Source organism: Rhamphochromis longiceps, linkage group LG8 (assembly GCF_057381845.1).
Source record: "Rhamphochromis longiceps isolate RC_006_pf linkage group LG8, R_longiceps_female_GT1.1, whole genome shotgun sequence".
NCBI lineage: Eukaryota > Metazoa > Chordata > Actinopteri > Cichliformes > Cichlidae > Rhamphochromis > Rhamphochromis longiceps.
In genome coordinates, this window is record NC_140564.1 from 31,933,625 (window position 1) to 31,957,776 (window position 24,152).

Here is a 24,152-nt window from a genome sequence, read left to right on the forward strand (position 1 = left end):
ACTAATCATGTGATTCAGGTGTGAGATCTAAAACCTGCAGGGACACTGGCCCTCGTGGACTGGGATTGGGGACCCCTGCTTTAAACAGTAAAGGCAGCCAATCAGTGACTTTTAATATTAAACCAGCAAAGATTTCTGGTTCCCGCGTGGACAAAGAAGGCCACGTTTTCTTGCTCTTCTAGTTGGGCCTCTGCTCTAAGAAGATTAAAGAGACTTTTCTGGCATACAATTAATGCAAAAAGATGCAAAATAGCTACAGATAAACAGATGCAATGCAAACACAACGACACTCAAAAGTGACCACAAAATTATCCAAGCTAACTATAGTGCTACAAAGAGCTACTTAGAGACACAAAAAACTGCATAGAGCTATAAACGAGCCAAAAAAGGTGCAGAATAACTAAAGTAATGCAAAGCAACAAAACCTGGGTTACACAACTGCATGCAAAATGAGCAGAGAGATGCAAAAAGCAGACACAAAGTAAGGCAGAGCAGACAAAAAGGCCCAAATGATCACAAAGTGACACGAGGATAAAAATATCACAATGAGACAGAAAGAGAGAAAATAATAACAAAACTGATGCAAAGTGATTTAAAACGATATAAAAATGCAGAGATGATACAAAACATCTCCATAGAGATGGAAAATTCTCAAAACAGATACAAAATACTTAAAATAAAAAAATGAGACCTCACAACTGGGATGCACAGAGGCACAAATAACCACAAAGTGACAGGGTACGGGAAAGATGCATAAAGGAAGTAAAACTAGACGTGGAAAAACTGCAGAGACACTCCCAAGGGACGTGTGAAATAAGTAAAACTATAGTAAAACAAGAGGCTCTGGATGCAAAATGACCATTTGATCTATGAATCATGGGTAAAACTACCCATCAAAAGAGATTTCTCCTCAAATTCTTTCCTTTTACCTGAGTCCACCCTGCTTTACTGGCTCAGAATATTCTGTGTTCAGGTTTGATTCTGTACTCTCTGCTTTATGTAAGTGTCTTGGTATTTTCCAGGAGAAATAAAAATGGCACAAGAGTTCATGAACCCGGAAGGTACAGACATGTTTAAACTGTTTTTTTTTAATCCGTAAACGGCAGCAAGGGCCTCGGCGAGGGAGGGGGAGGGGCCACCGTGCACACCTGACGCACTGGCTCCTCCCCCTCTCACCTCTTTAGCACACATACGCAGTTATCGGCTTTCTGTTTGGCTGCCGTGGGTTAGAAAAACGCGAAGCTCAGCATCAGAGTAGGATATTAACAGTATGGTTGACAGCTGAAACCCGCCAACCTAACAGACGGAGTTTACAGGTAAGTCTTCAAAGATGGTAGCTGGTTGTCAGAACAGGTGCAGGCTGGTTTTGTAGCACGTATGAAGCTTTATCTTAAGTCAAGGTGTCAGCCGAACTCGGCCGAATTGGCTCAATTTAAACTAATTACGTATGTGTTTAATTAGACGGACACTTTGTAAAGACACTTGTACCATTTTTTTTTTTCGTGGTTTCATTAAAGAGTTCTGGCGCCGTGCCTAGAACTCACCTGTGTCGGCTTGAGTTCGGGCCTTATTGGGGCTTCCAGGGTGCACAGCTCGTTATTTATTGTTTGCAGATGCGGTAAGAAGCGCGATGTGTCGAGAGAACTCAAAGATTCCTGAGTCCATGCTTGAAGGCTTTAAGGTGGACTTGAGAAATCAGTTTATTTACCTAACAAACAAATATTTCCCAAATAATGTTAAAATGACTCGTATAGTCAACCGAACTTGACCGAATTGATCACTGTTTTTGTCTTAATGAAATACAGCTGTGTTCAATTGGACTGATGTTATAGGAAAGCACGTGGGCGATTATCCCACAGTTTGACTATGGAGTTCTGTGACGGCGCTTACGCCTCACCTGTGTTAGCTGTGATTTGGGACTTAATTGCTGCTGTCAGTTTGTACAGCTGGCTCTCTTTTCATTTACAGATGTGATAAGAGGCTGTGAGCTGACCCAAACATTCCCCGGGATAAGCTTTAAGGGTTTGAGTGTGACTTGTGAAATGAATTCCTTCCCTTGAGCGCACTGTGATTTCGCCAATAAAAGATTACATCTAGGGATGGGTTTAGCCGAACGTGGCCGACTTTATCATTGGCCTGGTTTCAACTAAATAACTGAATGAATTGGACAAAATAAACACGTTTAAGACACTTTTCTTAATTTTAGTATTAAGTTCTAGCGCTACATCTGTACCTCACAGGTGTTACGTTTGCTGGCAGTTTCACTGACGCCTACAGATAAATGTGTCACATTTCTTAACATAAGGTCGAAGCTTTAATGGGAAATTATGAAACAGTGTTTCTTAGTTGGCGGATAAACGCCTACACTGCCAATCAGTGATAAGTGTTTTCCCTCCATGTGTCGGCATGTTTCAGGTACTGCATCTACAAGAGGAGCCTTATCATTGGCCTACTGTAAACTGTACTGTTGGATTATAATTCATTCCGACTTTTAGTAGTTGTAAAGGAAGTTGGACTTATTTATCCTAATAAATCAATCAATAAAATGTCATTTTCACAAGTTAAATCATTACAAGTGAGAGATTTCATAGAACGAGTATATTGCAATGTGTGTCAATGATAAATGATCAATCACATCTGAGGTAGACCTAAATGTGGCAAAAAAAAAAACCCTTAAAAGTCAAGTCTTAAACTGTGAAATGAATAATTTTGCCACTGGTGAAGCATTTATTCGAGGGAAATTTGATTATGGAGAAACAGGGTCACTACTTCGCTAATAAAATGGGATGATTTGCCCCTTATTAATAAGGAATGATACAAAATCAGATATATTAAACTAATGAGCTTCAGAGGTTTGAGACTTTTATCTGTTAGATATTTTAAAGACCCCAGAAAATTGTTGCCGAATGAATTATGAAAATTAGCCAGATTTAAACTGTTATTTTAGTAGTAATCAGTCTGCAGCTGATACAGTTAAACTGCTCTGCTGTATTGTGAGAAGGCCCTTTCTTAACAGTGAAGTCAATCAGACGTGACTCGGTGAGGGTTTGTTTCTTTTGCAGTCTGAAATGAATACTTTGATATTTTAATGTGTAACTCGGGTTTGTGGTACTTTATTTGTAGTGATGGGGATTTTTCGCGTGCACACACGCCATTTCAAGCAGATGAATAGTGTTGGCAGCCCTTGACTTGAAGTTGCAGATTTCATTCAGCTGCTTTGAGGTCCACCGGTGCTTTTCTTCTTTAAACGCGTGTACACCTGTTCACACATGGCTCTTTCAAACTGGGGAGATTTTGCACCACTAACCGCTGCACACTGGGTGTCTGTGTTTGAACAGGGCAGTGTTATTGATCTGCTGTTTTGAGAATAAAGGCAATGTTCGGATACCCCGGCTCTGATGTAAGGATGGTGTTTTTTAAAAAACCTGCAGACTGGCAGCACAGCTCGTCACCTGCTACGCGATCTGCATGGCAATAACAAGGAGACAATAAACCCAGTCAGTGTGCTCTGGGTTCATTGTGTCTGTACAGCGTAGACATTCAGGGCTTTTCTGAGAGAGGACAATGTCTAATTGTTCGAATATGAATCATAAAAAATGCGTGTCAAAAGTGACGAGTCAAGTTTTCAAATTGGAAACAAACCTTGTTTCGAAGGCCTTTAATTGGCAGCTTGGCATAATTTTAAAATGAGAAATCTGATAAATGACAGGAGCGTGATAAAATTCAGATCAAATCTGAGGTGTAAAACTGACAGCAGCGAGGTGGTGGAGCAGGTTTACTGCCGATGGTACAATTGATGGTGGTTTGCTTGAAATGTCATGAAGCAAAACTCTGAACCACAGTGAACCTCGCAGTGAGAGCAGGGGAGACTTCTAGGCTGCTTCAAACTAGAGACGGTGTGTATGAGAGCTGTGATGGTGGAAGTAATAGTGAAATCTTATTTTGGGATAAAATTGTAAGGTACTGCAATGCTTCCTTTGTTGCGTCCTTTAGCAGAGGATATACTGGATCCTCCTTAATGCAAGGAAAAGAGCTGATGCCATCCAATAGTACATATGTTTGCTTTCTTACAGTGATCAGTGACACAGATCATGCAAATGTTAATTTGCAGTTTTGTTTGGTTTCGCTTCCCTTTCATGCTGTGACCCACTGATATGGTTTCAACCTTAAAAATTAGTATTAGTTTTAACCTGAATTTAAGTGTTGCATGAATTAATTGAACTTCAGGCACAGAAAGCTTAAATGAAGGCAGGAGCTGCTCTCGATCATCATTTCTATTTATTTGAAATTACAGCTCTGGCAGTGAAGTGGTATTTTTCACCAGTGGCTCAGGAAAGCCAGTAAAAACTCAGTGGGTAAAGTATCGAAGATTCACCTCCTGGATTTTAGTTTGACGTCAGCAACATGCAAGCGCAGAAAGATTCTTTTCTTTTTTGTTTTTGTTTCCTCACGTCTTTAGGAGTTATCCTTCTCACCTTTCCTTGATCTCATGACTTTTTTTTCATCATGATCAAGGAAAAGTGTTTAGGAGAAGCGTCACAGGTATATTTGTCTGGTCGGTTTGCTGCAGACGGCTTTTTGCACAACACTTTTTGGACCCGTTGGCAAACTGATGCAGAATTATTAAAGTGAGATGTTTCCTGATGTGACTGAATGTGCTCTGGCAGATTATCATTTAAGGAGAAAAGATCGGTTCACTAAAATAAAAATAAACTAGATTAGACGGAGCAACAGAAAGTTGTATCTGATGGTTCAACATAAATCTTGGAAGAAGTATGGAGGAAATGTTTTTAGCGTTTCAGAATAAACAAATGTCTTAGAAGATAGACATGTCTGTGTAAGATGTCTATCACATGGCTAGCGCCTCTCCACCAGCTAAATATGAAACTTAAAAAAAAGAAAGAAACCCTTGTTAGCGGTGAACTCAAAGTAAATACAATGATAGTAAAACTGTATTAACCCTGCTTTTCCAGCTTTTATGAACCTGTAACTCTGTTTTTATATAAGCTTGACTTGTATTTTTTTTCTAGAATTTGCTTATAAATGATTAAAAATGATTTTTAAGAGGTTTGTATTTGATAAAATCCTAAAGTATCCGAGCGGGTACTTCAATTATTAGTGGCAATCAGTACTAGTTTGAGAAGAGATCTTTGAGAGAATGTTAAACTGTTTTTGTTTAAAATGGTTCAGCTCCAGGAAAAAATGCAAATGCCATCAATCCTCTTCTGCTGATCCTTTTCATGGGTGCGGGGGGGCTGGAGCCTGGAGCCTATCCCAGCTGTCTTAGAGCGACAGGCAGGGTACACCCTGGACAGGTCGCCAGGCTGTTGCAGGGCTAACACACGCACACAGACAACCATTCACATCTATGGGCAATTTAGTTACCAATTAACCTATCCCCAGTAACTGCATGTCTCTGGACTGTGTGAGGAAGCCGGAGAGAATTCACGCAGACACAGGGAGAACATGTGAACTCCACACAGACAGACCCCGTCCTGAAAATGCAAATGATTTAAAAAAACAAACAAAACGACACTAAAACTTCATGCTTTCTTTTATTTGATACAAACCAAATCAGTGCTCTCTGTTGCAGCACGGTGTGGGTGTTTACGGAAATGTTCAGCGACCTATAAGGAAATCTGTTTTCATATTCAGACGGTGCGCCGCAGCAGTAGGTGTTTGTGGAAAATCAGGTTCACATTTATCTCGGGCTGTCTGCCACACAGGTTTATTTTCAGAAAGACAAACATGACTCAACCGAGCTGTTGTTCTAGTAGTATTGTATGCTAATGCGTGTAATTGTTGTCATGTTATGAGAGGTATTTTGTTTATCGCCAATTTGCACAAACATGGTGACAAAAAGAGCTTCCGGAGATCAGCAGCAGATCTGAAAAACAAACCTCTATGTGCAGTAGTTTGTCAACATATGGTTAAAAACTAAACCTCCTTTCTAATATTACTGTCATGAATTAAAGAGAAGAGAGAAGCTTAAGTATTCCCTGAGATTATAAATGATAACGTGTGAGGTTGTGTGGTTTTTAAAAAAAAAAAAAATTTATTTGGTGATATCTCAGTGCAGGCATACACATTTCAGTACTTGTTATTAGGAAGTGAAGCAGTATTTTTCTGCACTTATTATCTTCATGTTATATTGAAGATTTTAATTCAAAACAAAGAAATTATATTTAACTGAAGTGTGGAGATAATTTTTGGACCAGCTGCTCGTCTGTGACGTGTTCACTGACATGTGGTGACTCGCGGTGCTCTGAACACTTCGTAGTCCTGTCGCTGTCTAAAGCCCACAGCCTACCTGAGCACTGATCATGTAACCAAGAGAACCGTTGCTTATTGAACATTTTCTCCCTTTCAGATCATAATCTGTAAATTATAAAGGCTATGTGGGGAAAAATCTCAGATCATCTCCGACATTCAAACTCACTTCCCTTAAATTGCGTCTCTCCCTCCTCTCCCCCCATTCCTTCCCCATTCTGATGCTCGGTTTGAACTTCCGCTGTTGTCTGTGTTAGTGAGGCGATGAACAGGTGTTCCTAATAAAGTAGGTAGGTAGTACCTCTGAATGGCAGTGGCATAATATCTGTCTATTTTGAAAAACTTATGAAAGTAGTTTTGGTGAAATGAATGAAAATGAGGCAGATACAAGAGATTGTTACCCTACAGGCTTAAACTTTTAGAAAAGGCCAACATAAGTAACACAGAAAATGGGCTTGAAATTGTATCTAGTCAATATGTTTTGACTAAACCATCAATATAGAACATAATCCTGAAACAATAGCTAATGAAAAATACTGGATATATACAAAATAATGTAAAGTTTGTCCAAAAACATCCATGATGGTTTAATCCTAAACTGGCTGTAGGTGCGAATGCCGTATGACAGCTGGCTCCAGCCCAACCATGACCCTGATTTGGGTAGTCAAAAATAAATGGATGGAAAATCTGGAATCAGCAGGAAGTGTTTACTGTTTCTATTAATATCGCTCCAATAATGCAGCACAAATGTTGTTATGCTTAATCTCACATTTGTGACGTACAGCTGGCTGATTAAGCTTTAAGTATACATTTAGCACTTGGAACACTCCCTCTGTCTGAGTAAAGGTCAGCAGTATTTTGCATGTGGATTTCACCAGCAAGGTCATTGCAACAAGGACGACATCGGCTATAATAATAAACCTGAGCTCTCGAGCAGCCTGTGACTAAGGGCTGACCTTCACCTTTGCCCTCAGGTAACATGATGGAGGTGGCAGGTTCATGGTCAGAAGTGTTTGAGGGCTCAGAGACGAAGGAGGAATCGTCCGAGACGCTGTTGGGCAGCTCTACTCTCACTCTGGCTCCTCTGGTATCAGACTCGCCATCCATCCGCCGCTCCCAACCCATCCTGATTACCTCAAACAGGTACGACCAGCACACACATTAGTCACGGTGACTGCTCAATACACACACCATGGACATGAATCATTAAACTCATGAAGAAGGAGGTGGATGTTGACTCAAGTCAGTGACTCAAGAGTCATCTGATGTTTAAAGAAGTGAGTTTCTGTTCCTCCCAGGCTTAAAGATGTAATAAATACTGCGAGCTGTCAGTGGGTAGATGTCACACAGGTGCTGTTTGACTTCTTTTCTTTGCTGGGGTTCTTTATCACGGCTTGATGGATGAGCTAAGACAAAGAGAGCGACGTTCTCATGATGCAGAGATGTCATCACCTCGGTGTCAGCGCAGTAAAATGAATAGGTGTTCCACGTTAGGCAAGATCAGGAAGAGGAGACCGGTTCCTCTTTCCAGCAGTGGGAGAAAGAATATAGGCTCTCCCACTGCTGCAGTCCCCCCCCTCATCACCAGATACCGATGACTGGCTGCTAATGAATGTTGTCTTGGTACCTTACCTGACCTCTCAATGTCTGATCAACGTGCAATATGAGTGCAGGCCTGCAGGGGCGACCTGTCATGTTGTTGAGTTTATGTGCACGCTGCAGTTAGCTACGTCAACTTCTGTCTCAAACACGTGAGACTTGTTGTTGGGATTCATTTGTCTCAATTCTCAGCACCAATAGATATGAATATAATCGGCTTCATTGTGTCTGCATCATGCTTGTTACAGTAGATTATTTTTTTATCATCAAGATAAATATAGAACATTACTAGGCTTATCATTTAACTGCACAATGAGCTTATTTGTCAGTTTTTCTGAGTTTGCCTCATTTTGATGTCGTTGTGTTCTTTCTGTCTGAATGTTTCAGGGCGAAGGGCGTGGAGTCGTTCTCTTCCTCTGTCCCGTCCATACCAAACCCGTTCCCTGAGCTTTCCAAATCTCCGGTGCTCATCAGTTCATTTCCACCACAGTCGAGTGACAAACATGTAAGTGTCCTTCCTAATCAGCTAATTCAGAGATCCAAGGTAACCCTTTAAATGTTTCCAGTAGTAAGTATTCTTTTTGTGTTTTTAATAGCTCTAAAGTCTCTTTATTTTGACTATTTTGTTAAAGTGACCACTGCATGTTTAATCCTTTCATTCCCCATTTTCAGTTTCCCTGAATTCAAACCTCATTTCAGACTTTCAGTCATGCCTTTTAAAAGAATACGTTTTACAATTCTGCAGGCAAATTATCATTAATCCACCTTTGAAAGCTGTCCCCAGTGGATCCTCCTGTTTTTTTGTTTGTTTTTTCTACATTAGGTTGTAATTTCAGTTTCACTTGCGGCTGAGTGCCAGAGTCAGGCTAGAGGAGTTAGAAAGTACGACATGGAGAAACACTCTGTTGGTTTAGGTCTTTTATTTTCATGGGATTTATTGTACTTTTAGAAAGTGTTTGTTTGGGCTAATCAGAGCTTCTACTGAGTGAATTCCATCACACCTGCTTGGCTGACAGGTGCTATCAGAACACGGAGCCTTTACCTGTCTGATTGTGACTGACAGCAGAGCTATGTTGCCATGCCTGCATGGACTTATTTTGAATCACAAACACTGCCAGAGTAAACATGTCTGCAGTTACATCAGCATGTCAGCGTGATGCGCGAGCCAGCTGTGGACTGGATTTATTACTTCACTTTTTTTCTGAATATTCCACCAGAAAATATCGATGCTCTTACCTTTTGTCACCCTCGATTTGAGTGACGTCTGCGTGAGCTGAAATGCACTCGGCGTGACTTAACTTTTTGTTCCCCTGAGGCAGTCTTCAGGTCTTTCCAGGGTTCAACAAAATCAGTGTCCCAATAGTCAGTAGACTTCCTTCTCTTTAAATGAATCGTTTGAGGTTAGTGAAACTGAGTGTGACTCTGCGTGGGCTTTAAGATGAAGCTGCAGCCTGCCTTCTTTTACACATGGCCAGCAGCACAGAGGCGCCATGACTGGGACGGTGAACCCAGGTGGAGTGAAAAATTTATTTTCAGGTTCGACAGCAGACGCGCTTCATTAGCGTATCACAATCAAAAACCCAGTGAAAGTCTTTTTGTCACACCACCTGCTCAGCAAGCTTAAAGGGGAAGAAAACAATCTTTTCAGCTGCTCCCATCCATCACCAGCAGCTCCACACACAGCGATAAAATACTGAAACTAAAGCTGATCTTTGCTGCCATCTGTAAAATCACAGAATGGTGGGTTCATCCAGATCAAGAAGCTGAGCGAGAGAGTGTGAGTCCAGCTTTGAGGCCACAATTTGTGCACAGGAGTTTAGTCATGCAGACACAAGGAATGGCCAAAAGCACTTCCATAAATAATAAATCCTTTTTCCACTTTGCTGTGGAAGAACTTGACTGTCCTGCAAAGAAACCTGAACTCTGTTCCTCCAACACACCGTCTCTGAGCCGGGATGTATCCATGTTGGACCTTGGTAAATTTCTGACTCCCTGCAGCTGGTTAAACATCTGGTGCTGGCACAAAAAGCAGAGGATCTTTGCACAAGCTGATTAATTGGGTTTTAATTTAATTTACCATTTTGGTTTCCAAAAATTCTGAAAATGAAATGATCAACTCAAATGCACAGGTAACATTGAGCCATCAAACAATTAATTTAAAAAGTTTTAATTTAGTAATCTTGATTAAAAATAATGCATCCTGACCTGTTTTTGATCCCATCAGTAGCAGGAAAAACTAAACCAGCGCAGGATGCAAAGTCGTTAATGGAGCATTAACCTGAAAAGAAACAAACGAGGGATGAGATTGAAATGAATCTGGAAACACAAAAGCTTGTGAACAGAGTCGTGAGTCAGCTGCGTGTGGGCTGCAGAAGATTTTCAGCTTTCCAAATGGGCTGTGGCGATCTGGAGGTTATGAATGACTAGCATAGAGGATAGTCTTCACTCTTTGCTTTCCATTAGCGCACATGTGCATGAGTGTAAAGGTGTCTGTAGTAAACCAGTGAAACCAGTTCCTTTTGGATTAAAAGATAAAATCATGAGCTTTGTGTCTTAAATACGGAAACGTATGTATTTATCTTTTTCAAATGAGCCGAGTGAATAGTCCGTGGACTGACTGGATGCTGACCTGTGGGGATTTCAGCTAAAAGAATTTTCCTCCCCCATAATCCCACTTGGTCAATGGGTACCTATTATTTATTATGTCTGACGCAGTCACTCGCCCAACCAGTCTGGACTTAATTGATTGACAGGCGCAGGTTTCAGGGGTTTCTGGTCGGGCAGGTTCGTTGTCTTTTGCTTGAAAGCGTGCTGCGAGATCCAGACAGTGTCAGACAGCAGCGCTCTGTCTCATCCTGACCGGTGAATAACCTGCACTCAGTTCACCTCAGCAGCATCGGGAGTGCATGGACACGACTGCTTCATCGGTCTGTTTACTTCAGCGTGTGCAGAAGAAGATGAAGATGGGAGAGGATTGGGTCTGAAGCCTGCGGTGTAGATGCTCAAAGTTAAGATGCAAACAAGATGAAGAATAAAACAAGCCTCGCTCATATCACACTAAAATTAGGAAGAATTTAAAAGTCCTTCAATTTAAGTGTCAAGGCTTATTAAATACATTGTGGCTGTCTGACGTTGCACAACAGTTGGCAGGATCTTGGCTGCTTGTCTCGAATGCGCTGATGTTGAAACGGTGCCAAAACCAGCTGCAAGACCCGTGTAGCGCACTTGTTTGCGTCTCAGTGCTGTTTTTACCTCGCACTACAGTTGTTCCACAGGTATAGCCAGTGGTGCCAGCAGTGAGCTTGATATCATACTGTGCACGTAGCGTCTAGCACCTCAGTGGTGATACGAGCAGAGCATCTGCAGACTCTCTCCAGGATCCTAAATGCTGCTTTTAAAAAGCAGTTTTCATTGGCTCATTCCAAATCCAACACTGATCTATTTTCCTCATCTGGTTATTATAGTTTATTTATTGCCTGATGTGGTTGTGATAATTGTCACTAGGTGGTACGGCAAGTGTGTAATTGGAGGTAATATGAACCTCAAAGCTGAGTCTCACACTGAATTCTTAAAACGGAGCGTTCTTCTGCTCCTCCCTTAACTCGGTGACCTATCGCGGTTAAGTTCAGGTGGCTTAACGTGAATGTAGAGGGTGGGAGCGAAGACGGATCCCACTACAAGACACATCCGAGGATGGATGCTCAGGAATCTGAGCTGATGGGCTTTAATCACATCTGTTCTGCTGTTAAATAAGAACGTGCTTATCAATGAGGTCTTTTTTTTTCTTTCTTTTTAAAGTGCAGGGGAAATGATAGCAGTGTCTGTATGTGGCACAAGGACGTAAACTGTTACGTCCTTGTGCCACATACTGTTATGCAAGGCTGGGAAATTATAAACTAAATCTGACTTCATATTATCATATGAAGTTAGATTTTGTTTCTAATTTTGTTTTAACAAAGATTAATATTAGCATCAGCTGACTTCATTATGTGTGAAGTATTGGATAAAACATGATGTTTTTGGTAATATTGTGTGTGTGTGTGTGTGTGTGTTCAGGCGATTAAGGTGTATGGAGAGGACAGCCACAGCAGGTCGGTGTGGGTTTCTCCAGGAGCCACAGCCAGGGAGGTGTGCCACATGTTGGTGCAGACGGCTCACTGCAGCGACCAGGAAAACTGGGCCCTCCTCGAAGTCCATCCCACCCTCGGTCTGGGTAAGACGACGCGGTGAACGAACCTTTTAACTGCGGTATGTCGAAATTTCTCATACCTCATCCTGTCTCCACAGAGAGGTGTCTGGAGGACCACGAGGTTGTGTTGGAGGTTCAGGCGACCTGGTCTCTGAAGGGTGACACGAGGTTTATGTTCTGCAAGAACTACGCCAAGTACGAGTTCTTCAGGAAGCCAATGGTATGCAGCTAGCCGTTTGTTTAAAACCATGTGACAATGCAAATCTAAAGAGAGAACTCTAAGATGAATAACCCTTTTTCCTTCTTGCATAACAGCAGACTCTGAGCAGAGGTATTTTCAGCGTCTTTATTAAACAAGTCGGTGCAGTGGATGTTAATAAGGCCTGAAGTCATGGTGGCTTGATTGTCAGGTTGCGTGCTGGTGCAGACACACTGACTTAAACTTGCACAGTTGCATAAAGCAACAGAAATTGTGAAGCACAGTTAAAGATGATGTTAGTGAAAGTAAGAAAATACTGCGTTCTCTGAAGTGTTGCTAAATTATGTCACATTAGTTTGCATGGTGTGGCTAACGCTAGCATCCATGCGCTCAAGCTGAATGTGGTTAAATATGAATGCCAGTTTCCTCTGATTAACTTGCAGCTGCACATTTCTTAAAGCCAAAGCACTGCTGGACCACACTGTCCTCTCACAGAGAGGGGGGAGCTGTCAGGGATGCAGACTGGGGAAACTGTCCTCTCCTCTTCAGTACATGTCAAATAATTGGTGTAACTGCTCCTATTATACATATACAGGGCTTGAAATTCATATTTCATAGTACAGTTGGCTGGAGTTCCTCCTTAAATGCGTAGCATGTAGTTGTGAGTGTAATTGCAGGTTATGCATTTTCCTCTTCTTGCCATAGATTTTAATATCTGCAATCTCTGCTTTTGTCTTTGTTTTGGTAGTTTTCTTTTTGCTGTCCTGTCACATCTGCATCTCATCATGGTAGATTTTACAGATCCAGAAGTGCATTTTAAGTTCAAACCCTGGATATACTCGGGGATATTTTAAGATCAGATTTTAAAATAATTTATGTAAACTTTATTAGCTTTTCTCTTTGTCCTCTTAGCCTCGTGTTATTTTCCATCAGTTGACGTAGGTTGGCGTTTTGCTCCTGCAGCTCTCTGTTGGTGTCTTGAGTCTGATCGCAAGAGCTTTTGAGCAGAGGGTGCACACCGGGTGTTGACCAAGTCAGATGTTGGTCCACCTCTGCAGCACATCTGGCCCATCTTTCTGGATCTGTGAAGTGTTGAGCTGAACACTGTTTGTGGGGATTTTCCCACGTTGTAAATGCTGCATTTGCTCAATGCTGCACTGAAATCAGTCGGTAACACAGTCCAGTGACTCCAGCAGACACTTTGCCTTTCTGGGATTGTGTAAAACGTTTCTGCACGTTAGCACCTGTCAGACAATGGGTGTTATTTTCTTTCCTCTGGTGCTGGAATTACCCATCCAGCCACATTTGTGGCTACAGCACTGAAAACAAAAGCTGCAGAGTAAATGTTCTTTATTTAATCTTTGCTCGGTCACATTACAACATAAATGCTTCACTTTGCAGACTGTTGGATGGTTTCAACAGTTTTTTTTTTTTTTTTTTTTTTTTAAATCTGATGATGAAATTTCTTTTGTGGGTTTTAATTTTGTTTATGCATAATTATCTTTTATAGCAGTTATGCAAGTCCTGCGAGTGCAGTTATTCCTTTATATGAACGAGATTTTAATGCCAATAATAAGAGTTTAATGTTTCCTCGTTGGTTTTCCATCAAATCTTCACGCTCCGGGCACACTGGGTATTAACCGTCTGCGTTAGTGTTAAATTTAAGTTGATGAACGTGCAGAAACCTGCATGTTTTAAGCTAACAAAACCACAGCAGCCGTCTCCCTCTGGGCACTTTGAAAGTGCCAGTTTGGCACCAGTTTGATTTCTTTGTGCACACGACTGGAAATTTACCTCGGGCTTTTTCTGATCACCTCTCATTTTATTAAATTTTTTTTTCTCTCCACGTCTTGAACCAAAGGATCATGATTGGTGGAAGGTGTGGTGTATATTTATCTTTGTGTAGTTTGTCGTGTTCCCCGCTCACTGATTGGTTGGATGATGAAGTCACAGGAGGAGAAGAAGCTTCTTTGTCATGTAAATGAGTGTCTGATCGTTTCAGGGGTATAATGACAGTCCTCTGCTTCTTCTCACAGCTCTTCTTCCCAGAGTCCATGATCTCCGACAGCGCTGATGTCAACAAGGGTATGACGTCATCAGAGCTCATTAAGGTAAACCGTCCTGAAATCAGAAGCTCAATCACAACGGCTCGCTGAAAGCACTGCTAGATCTGTCAGCTCAGAGCTTAATGATGTTTAATGTTGCTGCTCAGTGGTTTACACTGCGAAACCAAAACGTCTTAAGATTATAATTGACAATGTAAAATGAAACGTGTATTTACAAAGGTTCAATCAGAATGATAGGGTACAGCAAAAAAAGAAATGGGTCCAGCATGAATATTACTAAAAAGTAAAAAGCCAGTATTTGTTTTTAATTAAGTTTTAATAAAAAAAAAACTCTTACTGATGCATGGAAAAACCAAATGACTGGTTAAATTGTTTTAATCACATTGAAATTCACATTTCAAGACTTTTTTTTTTTTTTCTTTTTTCATTAACTCAAAAGAACCAACAAATCAGACTCTCTGGGTTTCTAAGAGATTTAACTCACAGAAAATCTGTATAAAGTTTAAAGATTTGGGGCTCTGCATTTGAACTTTAGAAAAAATTGCAATGTGTCGTCTGACCTGCAACGCTTTGAAAATTCTGCCAGTCTTGGCTGGCTGTGCTCTACACTCGGCACTGATCTGGCTTTCTCCAGTTATGATGAAGTATCAGTACCGTAGTGCTGGCGGAGAGTCAAAGCCAAGTTCTGATTTGATACCTGTGCTGGATTAAAAAGCCGTAATCCTCACTGTGAGGAAAACACTAGAATTTTATATATATATATATATATTTTTTAATCTGAAAAGCATTGTCCTTGACTCTGCTCTTAAAACTATTTAAAACAAAATATGAGAGAGATACTTTCAAAATGCACATTTACTCGTGCCTAAATCATCTGAGTACTTGGAGTCTCTGAGTGCTGAAGTGCTTTCAAAGTATGGAAGTATGTGATTTGAGGTTCCTGCAGTAATGCTGTAGTAATGAGTCGTGTTTACTCATCAGAACCTGCTCAAGTCTGGGACCTGTCCGGAGATCCAGGGTTTCCTGCATGTTAAAGAACCAAGTCGAAAGGCCTGGAAGAAGGTCTATTTCTTCCTGCGCCGCTCGGGACTCTACAGCTCCAGCAAGGGCTCGTCCAAGGTCAGCAGGTCCAGCACAGTCACAGACTTTAGTCACAGTAACTACATGACCTCTAGTTTGAGTAAATCGAGGTTCTGTGTGTGTCTTCGAGCAGGAGCCTCGTCACCTGCAGTATGTGGCTGATCTGGGCGATCTGAACGTCTACACTGTGGTGAACAGCCGTAAACTATACGGAGCGCCGACAGACTTCACCTTCTGCATTAAGGTGAGCTTTTTTTCTTTTTTTTTTTTTCTTTTCATGTTTGTTCAGTCACCTCTTCAATTTAGCATTCCTCTTGCCTGTGTAGTCTTTGTGGCTCATTGAGTCAATAAAGATCACTTTCACTTGTCACACGAAGAAGGAAACGGGTGGATTAATGATGGCTCTGAAGCCATGACGGTGAACCTGCACGCACAAAATCAGAACTCCTTTGCTGAGATGTGGCATCATTCCTGTTTTCTTTACTGCAGATTAGCCGCTGAATTGAAAACACACATGGGGAAAATTTGGCCTGGAGGCTGGATTGAGATGGTCAGGAGTCCAGTTCCTGATATCCTGAAAGGAAAATTAAATGACACCCAAAAATCGCTACAAGCTGCAGCATGGTGTGCATGTGGAGCAGCTACATTGTCTAAATTTATTAATGATACTAAATATAGTTTGACACGGAGTTGTGGTGCAAATATTGGCTTTCTTGTCATTGAGCTGGATGTACGCGGGCGCCACCATCTTGGACTAGGGTTTGCGAAAATGGAGCACTGGCTCTCCTCCTGCTGCAGGTTCTGGTTGGAGGAGTCCTCCATCTCACAGTGGACGACCATGCAATGAGTCTCACAGCAGCTCAACTCATCAGTCAGCCAATAGCAGCTTCTTATGGCTGCTGGTAGCACTGCATGTTTTGATTTGTTAGATTTACACTGAATCGAATGGCGATCTTTTTGTTTGCCATGGAAAATAAAAGATTGGGGAGGTGTGTGTGTGTGTGTGTGGCCCAGTCTCTCATATTGAGACATTTATTTCTGTTTTATTCTAAGTTTTGGCAGTTTCTTTCATGTTTCTGTGCACCTCCATTAAATATACCTTTTCACTTGTGTTTGCACAGCCTTCCAAAAATCCCATCCGTGTTCAGGACCTGAAGATCCTGTGTGCTGAGAACGAGCAGACACGAACTTGTTGGACGTCCGCCTTCAGATTGTTCAAGGTATTGTCCATATTTATGCAAGAAACGCCTTGTTTATCATTTTATTTTCCATGTGTACTTACAACCATCTTGTGTGCTGTCAGTACGGGAAGCAGCTTCAGCGTAACTATGAGATGTCCAAAGCAGCTCCACAAAAAGTGGAAGGATCCAAATTAGCAGATGGCAAAGTGAGCTCCTCACACACGATGCACAGAGTTTGAGCCTCTTTGGATCGTCCTCTCATGTTCATGCTCTTCTTTTATCTGTGTGGGCAGTCAAAGTCGGAGGCTAGCCTGGTGGCCATGGACTTCTCTGGGAAGGCTGGCGGGAGGGTCATCCAGAACCCGATGGAAGCCCAGAGTGCTGAGCGGGAGGAGGGGCTTGCATGGAGGGTAAGGATGGAGGGAGATGCTGATGCAGGACCAGACCCCCATTTTTAATTTAAAGAAACTATTAATGGAGCACCTTTCCAGCACGTTAGTACAGTTTGGTCCTGGTTGGATAGTGTCCAGTGATTGTACTCACGGGTTTGCAGCTGACGTGTGCTACCTGAGAGCAGTGAGGCTGATCCAGAACAGCTCCGGCCTGTGACACTGACGGCGAGTTGGCCGAGACTCCAGAGCTGATGGGAAGAGTCATAAAATCCCTGTTAGCTTTATATGCAACGTTATGACCCCGTGTAAAGCACAGCTTTTAATAACATCACTGAAGCAGAAACTTTAAAAGGACACTTGTACGGTTTTATATATAGAAACAAAATTATTTTAGCGCTCTCAGATGAAAGTAACCCCCCCACCTCCCCCTCTGAGGCTTCAGAGCTTGCTTTAAAATATTCCAGTGATGGTTGTCAGCATTTCCACTGCTGCACAGCAAACTGACTGCTGATTAACTTGGCATACTTTATTTTTCTTAATTGTAAACTTCCCCTTTACAAACACAAGGTTTGAGCAGCAGCCGGGAGGAATGAACATATTTGGAATATCTACTCTCTGACATCCTACAGAGATGTGCTTCGAGCGGCCTCTGAATCACAGCTCGGGTTTCACTCAGTATGTCCAGATAATCCCTGTGTGAAACTTGTGAAACGTCTTTAATCTGAGCATCCATCAAACTTGCTGTAAAGGCTTTAAAAGGAAACCTGGTGAGGATGCTTATGTAATGTGGTTTCAGCTCGACCTCATGGCGAACAGTGAATGGTCACAAAATAACATCAATAATTGTCTTGTTGTTTTGTTTACATTCAGCCCAGAATGCTTGAAATGTCTGCAGCACAAACTACATGTTGTGGACACTCTTAACCGTTCACCCGTCGCTGTGGCAACCAAGGGAAAAAAATGTCAGACCGTTATATTCAAACTAGAATCATAAAAAGTTTTTATTGCCTTGCTGAGAAGTTTTACTATTTAAACCTAACAGTAGATTTTATTGTCTAATCCTAACAGATGACAACACCATTAAAATAACTAATGGGCTAATAAATAAACATGAGTGGTGAAATGATCCATGGCAGCGTCAAACCTCCGGCATCCAAATGTGGACTTTTTCACGATATTTATTTTTTTTAAAAGTGAAAAATATTCACTTTGTGTACATCGATGCAAATTGGTACATGTGAGATGGGACCAATGGGAAAATTAATGGAAAAATCTAAATTGGTTGCTGACGGAGGAATTTAGACACCACAAGATGTCGTTGTTTTTTTTTTTTTTTTTTTTTTTTTTTTTTTTTTTTTTTTCCCCCGTTCCACAGTGAGTGGGTGCTGCTCGCCGTAAACAGCAGTCAGAGTGAGGTGTGCCTGCGGCAGGAGAGCAAATCCTTCTCTGCACCGTCCATAGATTTTTCACTAGGCGCTCTTTGGAGGGGAAAAAGTCACTAAATCAGCAACTGAAGCCTGACAGCCACTGCTGTCGGAGAGAGAGAGATGTCAGGCATCCAAGCAGAGATGGTGCAGGCTTTATTTCCACATTTAATAAAAACATGCATATTTATACAGATCTCTAAAAGGGAATAAATTCTTTTCACAACAAATATCTGGTACAGATGTAGACCTTCAATTCTTCATGATTTTCTCTTCCACAGAAATTTAGATTCCCTGTGTTTGATCGGCGTTTGCTCTTAGCTTGATGTGATAAACCTAGACTACAGCTAACTCACCACCCAGCCTGAGATTACTGTGTTTTGTTTTGGGAGGCGAGGTGACTGATGTTTCAACTGGTTTCTCTTGCTTGTTTTTCCTTCTCTGCCACAGAGGCGAGAGGCCCTGAGGTGCAGTCTGCCTAACCTGAACTCTGCTGTGAGCCCTTCCTGTAAGTTCACATGAGTGGAGATGTGGGTCGTTGTCCGGGGGTGGTTGTGTTTTTTTTTTTTGGTTTTTTTTAATTTTATTTATTTTTATTTTCTTATTAGCCATCCACAAGACCCAGCTGTGGTTTCATGGTGGTGTTTCCAGAAAAGAAGCACAGAGACTGATAGAGAAGCAGGGGCTGGTGGACGGGTGAGTGATAAAGGCATCACATCTGTAAGAGTGTCTTGTGGACTGATCGTTTGTATTCAAGTAGTTGTGTATGGAGAGTATTTAGCATGCGAATGTAAAACTGAGGTTGTGCTACTGCTATTAATGTTAGCCAAACACACAGATGGGGACAGATTATCTGTCTCATCCGGACTGGGTTAGGTCACCTAGAAGGAACTGGAAAGGCCCACTGCTCTACTTAGCCTGCTGCCACCACAACCCAACCTCAGAGGGAACATGGTGATGCCCTTATTTCTCCCTTTTGTTATTCTCAGAGGGAACCACTGACACTTTCTGCTCATCACTGAGCTGAAAGGGTTCCTGTGCGAAGCGTTACCATCTTTACTTACAATTCCTAAGTAGTCCACAAAGCCTCATTGGTGCTCGATGGCTCACTGGAAGGCTTGCATGCTGCTACCATGTTTTGTTACAGCTCAGCTCCCATGAATGTTTCACCATATTTGCTGGGCGACCTGATTTACTTGCTCAATACAGCTTTGTGGGTGGTTTTTTTTTTTTTTTTTTTAAACATGAACAAAGTTTACTTCTTGCAGTTGCAATCTTTAACCTGTAGAGGTCGCCTCTCATGGTGCTTTTGTGCAGTGTACTAAAATACTCCATACAGCATCCACCCTGTCAGATTTAATAGAGGAAGGTTTCAGTGATGTACTGAAGATCATATATTTGGGTTTACTGGCCAAGTTGACATAAAGCATGTCCTCTGTGTAGCTCTACCAGTGATCCCACAGGCTGAAGGATTGTCTGTCGTGCATTTCTCTCGCAGTTTTAACTCGAGCTGCTTTTTGCAGGATGTTCCTGATTCGTGACAGCCAACAGCACGCTCAGTGCTTCGTCCTGTCGCTGTGCTATCAGCTGAAGACCAAACACTACCTGGTGATCCCAGTGAGTTCCCTTCATTCAGTCTCTGCTTAAAAGGAGAAGCCTTCTGTGCGTATGACGCGCCCTAATTTTGATCATCTTCGTGTTTGCAGTTTGAGAACGGCGGCAGGAAGTACTACACCATGGACGACGGCGACACGCTCTTTATTGACCTCCTGCAGTTGGTCGAGTTTCATCAAATCAACAAGGGCATCCTGCCAGTGTGCCTCAAACACCCCTGCGTCTGCGTAGCACTATAAACCCACAGCTCCTTCACCTCACCTCTGCCCAGCTGCATCACCACCACCCAAACTCCCCACTCAGGTTGTCAAAGAAAATCTCTCACTGCAGTGTGATGAATTTATCAGGCTGTGGGACGAGGACTCGAGGGAAGACGGGCGAAAAGCATACTCTCTGCTCCTCCTCCCTTTGGTTTTAAACACATTCTCCACATCGTGCGGCTCCAGACTGTAGCGTTTTTTTTTTTTGTTTTTTTTTAAATTTTAATTAACGAGCAGCGGCCCCACCGGAGACGGTTTAATTAGCCGCGTTAGACAGACTTTTTAGCGCTTTGGGGACCATGTTGATGACGTGCACTTTGATTCGGATCCATGCTGCGGCTGCCATGAGCAGTCAGACTTTCACTGTGACGAGCAGCACCAGCGAGAGGAGGAGGTGGTGTGTGTGTGTGTGTGATTCTCACCTGCACAGTAGAAGTGTGGCCAGCAGAGGGCGCTCTGACTCAAAGCTCAGAGGAGGAATTCATGGATTTCTCAGCTCAGCGTAGGAAGAGAGCATGTGTGGATTACTGAGAACATTTAACCATACAATGCACCTGGTTGCAATCATGTAGCATGTAAATTCTCACTCTCCTGACTGCAGTTTTTTTTTTTTGTACTTGTATTTGTGCCTTAAACAGAACCAGCTTTAATTCGTGTAACAGTAAAAGCTATTTCACTGCTGTATTTGCACAATGATGGTGAAGGGGAATCTGTCTTGTTTTGGTTTTACGAGAGTAAAAAGCTAACTGCAGAGGAGATGCGGTCAAAGCTATACATCAACTCTGTCGTAACCCTTTATTTTATAGGTCGATGATTTCTGACCGTTTTCTGTGTAATTGGGGAAAGTGTAGTTTACACCAAAAAGCAGAGCTGGTGTTGAGGTGGAGAGAGAATGCAATAATTACAAAATGTTTTTCTGCTTAGAATTTATTTGGAAAATATGCACCAGCTTTTTTTTTTTTGCTTTTTTTTAAATTAAAAATCCAGCAGGGGGGAGGGGGGGCGATTGACTACACTTCATTTTTGGATTTTATCATGAAGATTTGTTGCTGAAATGTTTGCATGTATACCCACATGGGCATTATTCATTCAAAGACAAATTTAGTTTCCACTCATTTTATTATGTTGAACAGCATTTGTGACTTTTATTGACATGAAATGTTTTCAGATGTTTTATATGTTGAATAAACTTTCATATTAAAGATTCTGAATTTAAAATGATTATTTTTACTACTCAAACTTTGATCAGATTAAGTAAAGTCGGTTAAAGCATAACAAAGGGATGCCAGCCTGTCCAGTTTGGAGCAGAAACCACTGCGAGCCTGTTTCAGCTCCTTTAGTGCAAATGGACGTGACTACAGGTGCGCTGGAGAGGAAATGAGACTACCTCCATGGAGGTCATGGTTTAACAGGTGACCACAGCTTGATGATCGCTCCTCGTCCCTCCTGACTCTAGCTCTTTTGTTTTTTGTCCTTGTGGCTGGTGGGTTTGCATCATGCCTACAGTCCATTTAGGTTGCACATAGTCCAGCTCCTCCAGGGTGGCACATTTATGGGCTGTTACACGAGAAAAGAGCTGATGAAGGACCTTAACCCAGCAGCATGACTGGTACCTGACCTCCAGTGGGCTCCTTCAGCATGTTTTGGCCAAACTGTTAGACACCATGAGGTGACACGCAGACCTGATGTCCTTCAGTCAGACCTGTGCTAGCACACCGCTGTTCAGTTGGCGTCAGCCTGAGAACACACAGAACTGGCAGCTCTGTTATTGGCACCCTGATCTCATCGCAGACAGCAAATTCACACTGAGCATGTGTGACAGATGTGAAAGAGTCTGCAGAGACCGTAGATGAGACCATCATCCAGCATGACCCGTTTGGCAGTGGGTAAGTGACGGTCCGGGGAGGTGTATCCTTGTTTTTTTTGTTTGTTTTTTTAGGCTCCATTTGTTTCTTGTTCTGTTTCCCATATTTATGACACATTGAAAAACATCAACTATAGTTTTTAATCAATTTCATGCAAAAAGGGGTTAACCTGAATCATCTCGTGCGTTCATGCTAGGTATTAAGTGTCTGCCTTGAGGCTTCTGCAGCAGTAAATCCTATTAATCTGGGTCTGTTATCCACGATTCAGTGCAAACATCACAATGTAGTCATTCGAAATGGAAAATTACAATAAAATCAAAGCTTGCGATGGTAAAAACATTCACAGCTATCCATTGTTTGCCAAATGAATGGAAATTCATATCAAAGGGGCAAAAAAGTCGCAATTAATGTTACAAGACACTTTTACAATTTGTTAAAAAAAAAAAAAATCTCTATCTCTCTCTCTCTCTCTCTCTCTCTCTCTCTCTCTATCTCTCTCAATCTCTCTCAATCACAGAGGGACCTGTAAAGGCATTGCTGAGGTTTAGGTGATGTCACAAAGTCAGCTTAAGATTAATTAAAGACTTCAGTAAAAAACAAACTAAAAAGTACTTCATTTTAATGACATCTGGCCAGTATGGAGCTTAAAGATTATATAACGATACAGAAACTTGGTGGTACATGGGGGGGGGGAAGGGCTCACAGACCCCTCAGAACTATCTGCTGTGTCATTAAAGAGGCCCACACTGACTAACCCTAATGTGGCTTTGTTTATGCATTGATTGATATGGTGTACAGTATCTGTATTGGCAGGAACTCAGATTCAGAAGTATTTCCTCTAGTTTATGATATATTTACATTATGTTTTGTCCATGTTTGATGTAAATATTCAAGATAAGTGACAGAAAATAAGGCAAAGCTGAATAACTCCACTTTATAAGGTAGCATCTTCTAGTTTCTGAATGTTAAACACATGCTGTGAGACACAGGTACTCATGTCTGAACAAAATAACCTCTATGTTAGCTGACACGTCATCACTTCCTTTGCCTGTGCCATCAGACAGTTTTGACAGCCCATCTGGATCCAACGTGACGCATGCAATTTGTCTGCATGACTGACGCCGCTCTACCTGCTCCCTGGTTCTTTTTCATACTCTTGTCTTTGGTTCGTGGTCAGTTTCTGTTCTTTCCCCTCTGTGACGTCTTCCCTTCGTGAATTCTTGCCATCCAGATACTGTAGGATCAGACTGAGGATCTCAATAGCAGAAAAGCTTTTAACAACTTTTTTCTAAGGGAAAATAAGTGCATACAACAGATTAACTAGTCATAGATAACTGTCCCACAGCAAACCAGTGTTTTAGCAAGTTGGTAAAACAATGTAAATGTAAAAAAGCTGCCTGGTGGAAGTTACGAGGATCAGTAAAGATCTGAACCTTCACCTCTGCTGTCTGACACTGAAGCAGAGAGAGCAGCAAGTTTATTCCTCCTGAAGTAAAGACTTAAAACGTACATAGTAAAGGAGGGTCTGCCTGTGGTGTCCCTCTGCGGGGACTCTCCTGCTGCATGATGGGAAACCCTGTTGATAAGACGATTCAATTCTTTTTCTTCTTTGAAGAAAAATAGTGTTTTTGATTTATTTTATTCATATTTTTATGTGGCATGGTTTTGCTGACAGCTTCAATATTTTCTTTTGCATTTTATTTCTGGAAAGACTTCCGGTGACTTTAGTGCAGAAAAGTCACGAAACATTTTCCTGAAGACGCTCCGAGCGAAGGGCCCGCTCTGACTTAAAATAGATTACTGTGAAGCTTTTAACAGCCTCCAAACTAGATGAACATTAAAAGACAAATCTGGAAGCCCTTTGGTGGAGCAACATGAAAGGCTGCCTTAAGGTTACTGTGCACAGATCCTCTGCTGCTGCAGAAGCTGAAGAGCTGATTTCTCCACTGACCTGCGCTCTCGCTCTGTGTGTGTGTGTTTAAATACCAGTGTGCTCGGGTAACCCTTCCTCTT

General features: G+C 41.9%; 1 protein-coding gene across 1 annotated transcript; it reads left to right on the forward strand.

Moving 5' to 3' along the window:
* The first annotated feature begins 1,178 nt into the window (after positions 1-1,178).
* On the forward strand, positions 1,179-21,411 carry grb7 (growth factor receptor bound protein 7). Its single transcript, XM_085415379.1, has 15 exons — positions 1,179-1,316; positions 7,245-7,413; positions 8,257-8,374; positions 11,926-12,082; positions 12,157-12,278; positions 14,294-14,368; positions 15,305-15,442; positions 15,537-15,647; positions 16,525-16,623; positions 16,707-16,790; positions 16,878-16,994; positions 18,851-18,908; positions 19,009-19,096; positions 19,924-20,017; positions 20,107-21,411. Exons 2-15 carry the CDS (start codon positions 7,250-7,252, stop codon positions 20,251-20,253), a joined length of 1,572 nt encoding a protein of 523 aa, XP_085271505.1. The 5' UTR covers positions 1,179-1,316; positions 7,245-7,249; the 3' UTR covers positions 20,254-21,411.
* The last annotated feature ends 2,741 nt before the right edge of the window (positions 21,412-24,152 follow it).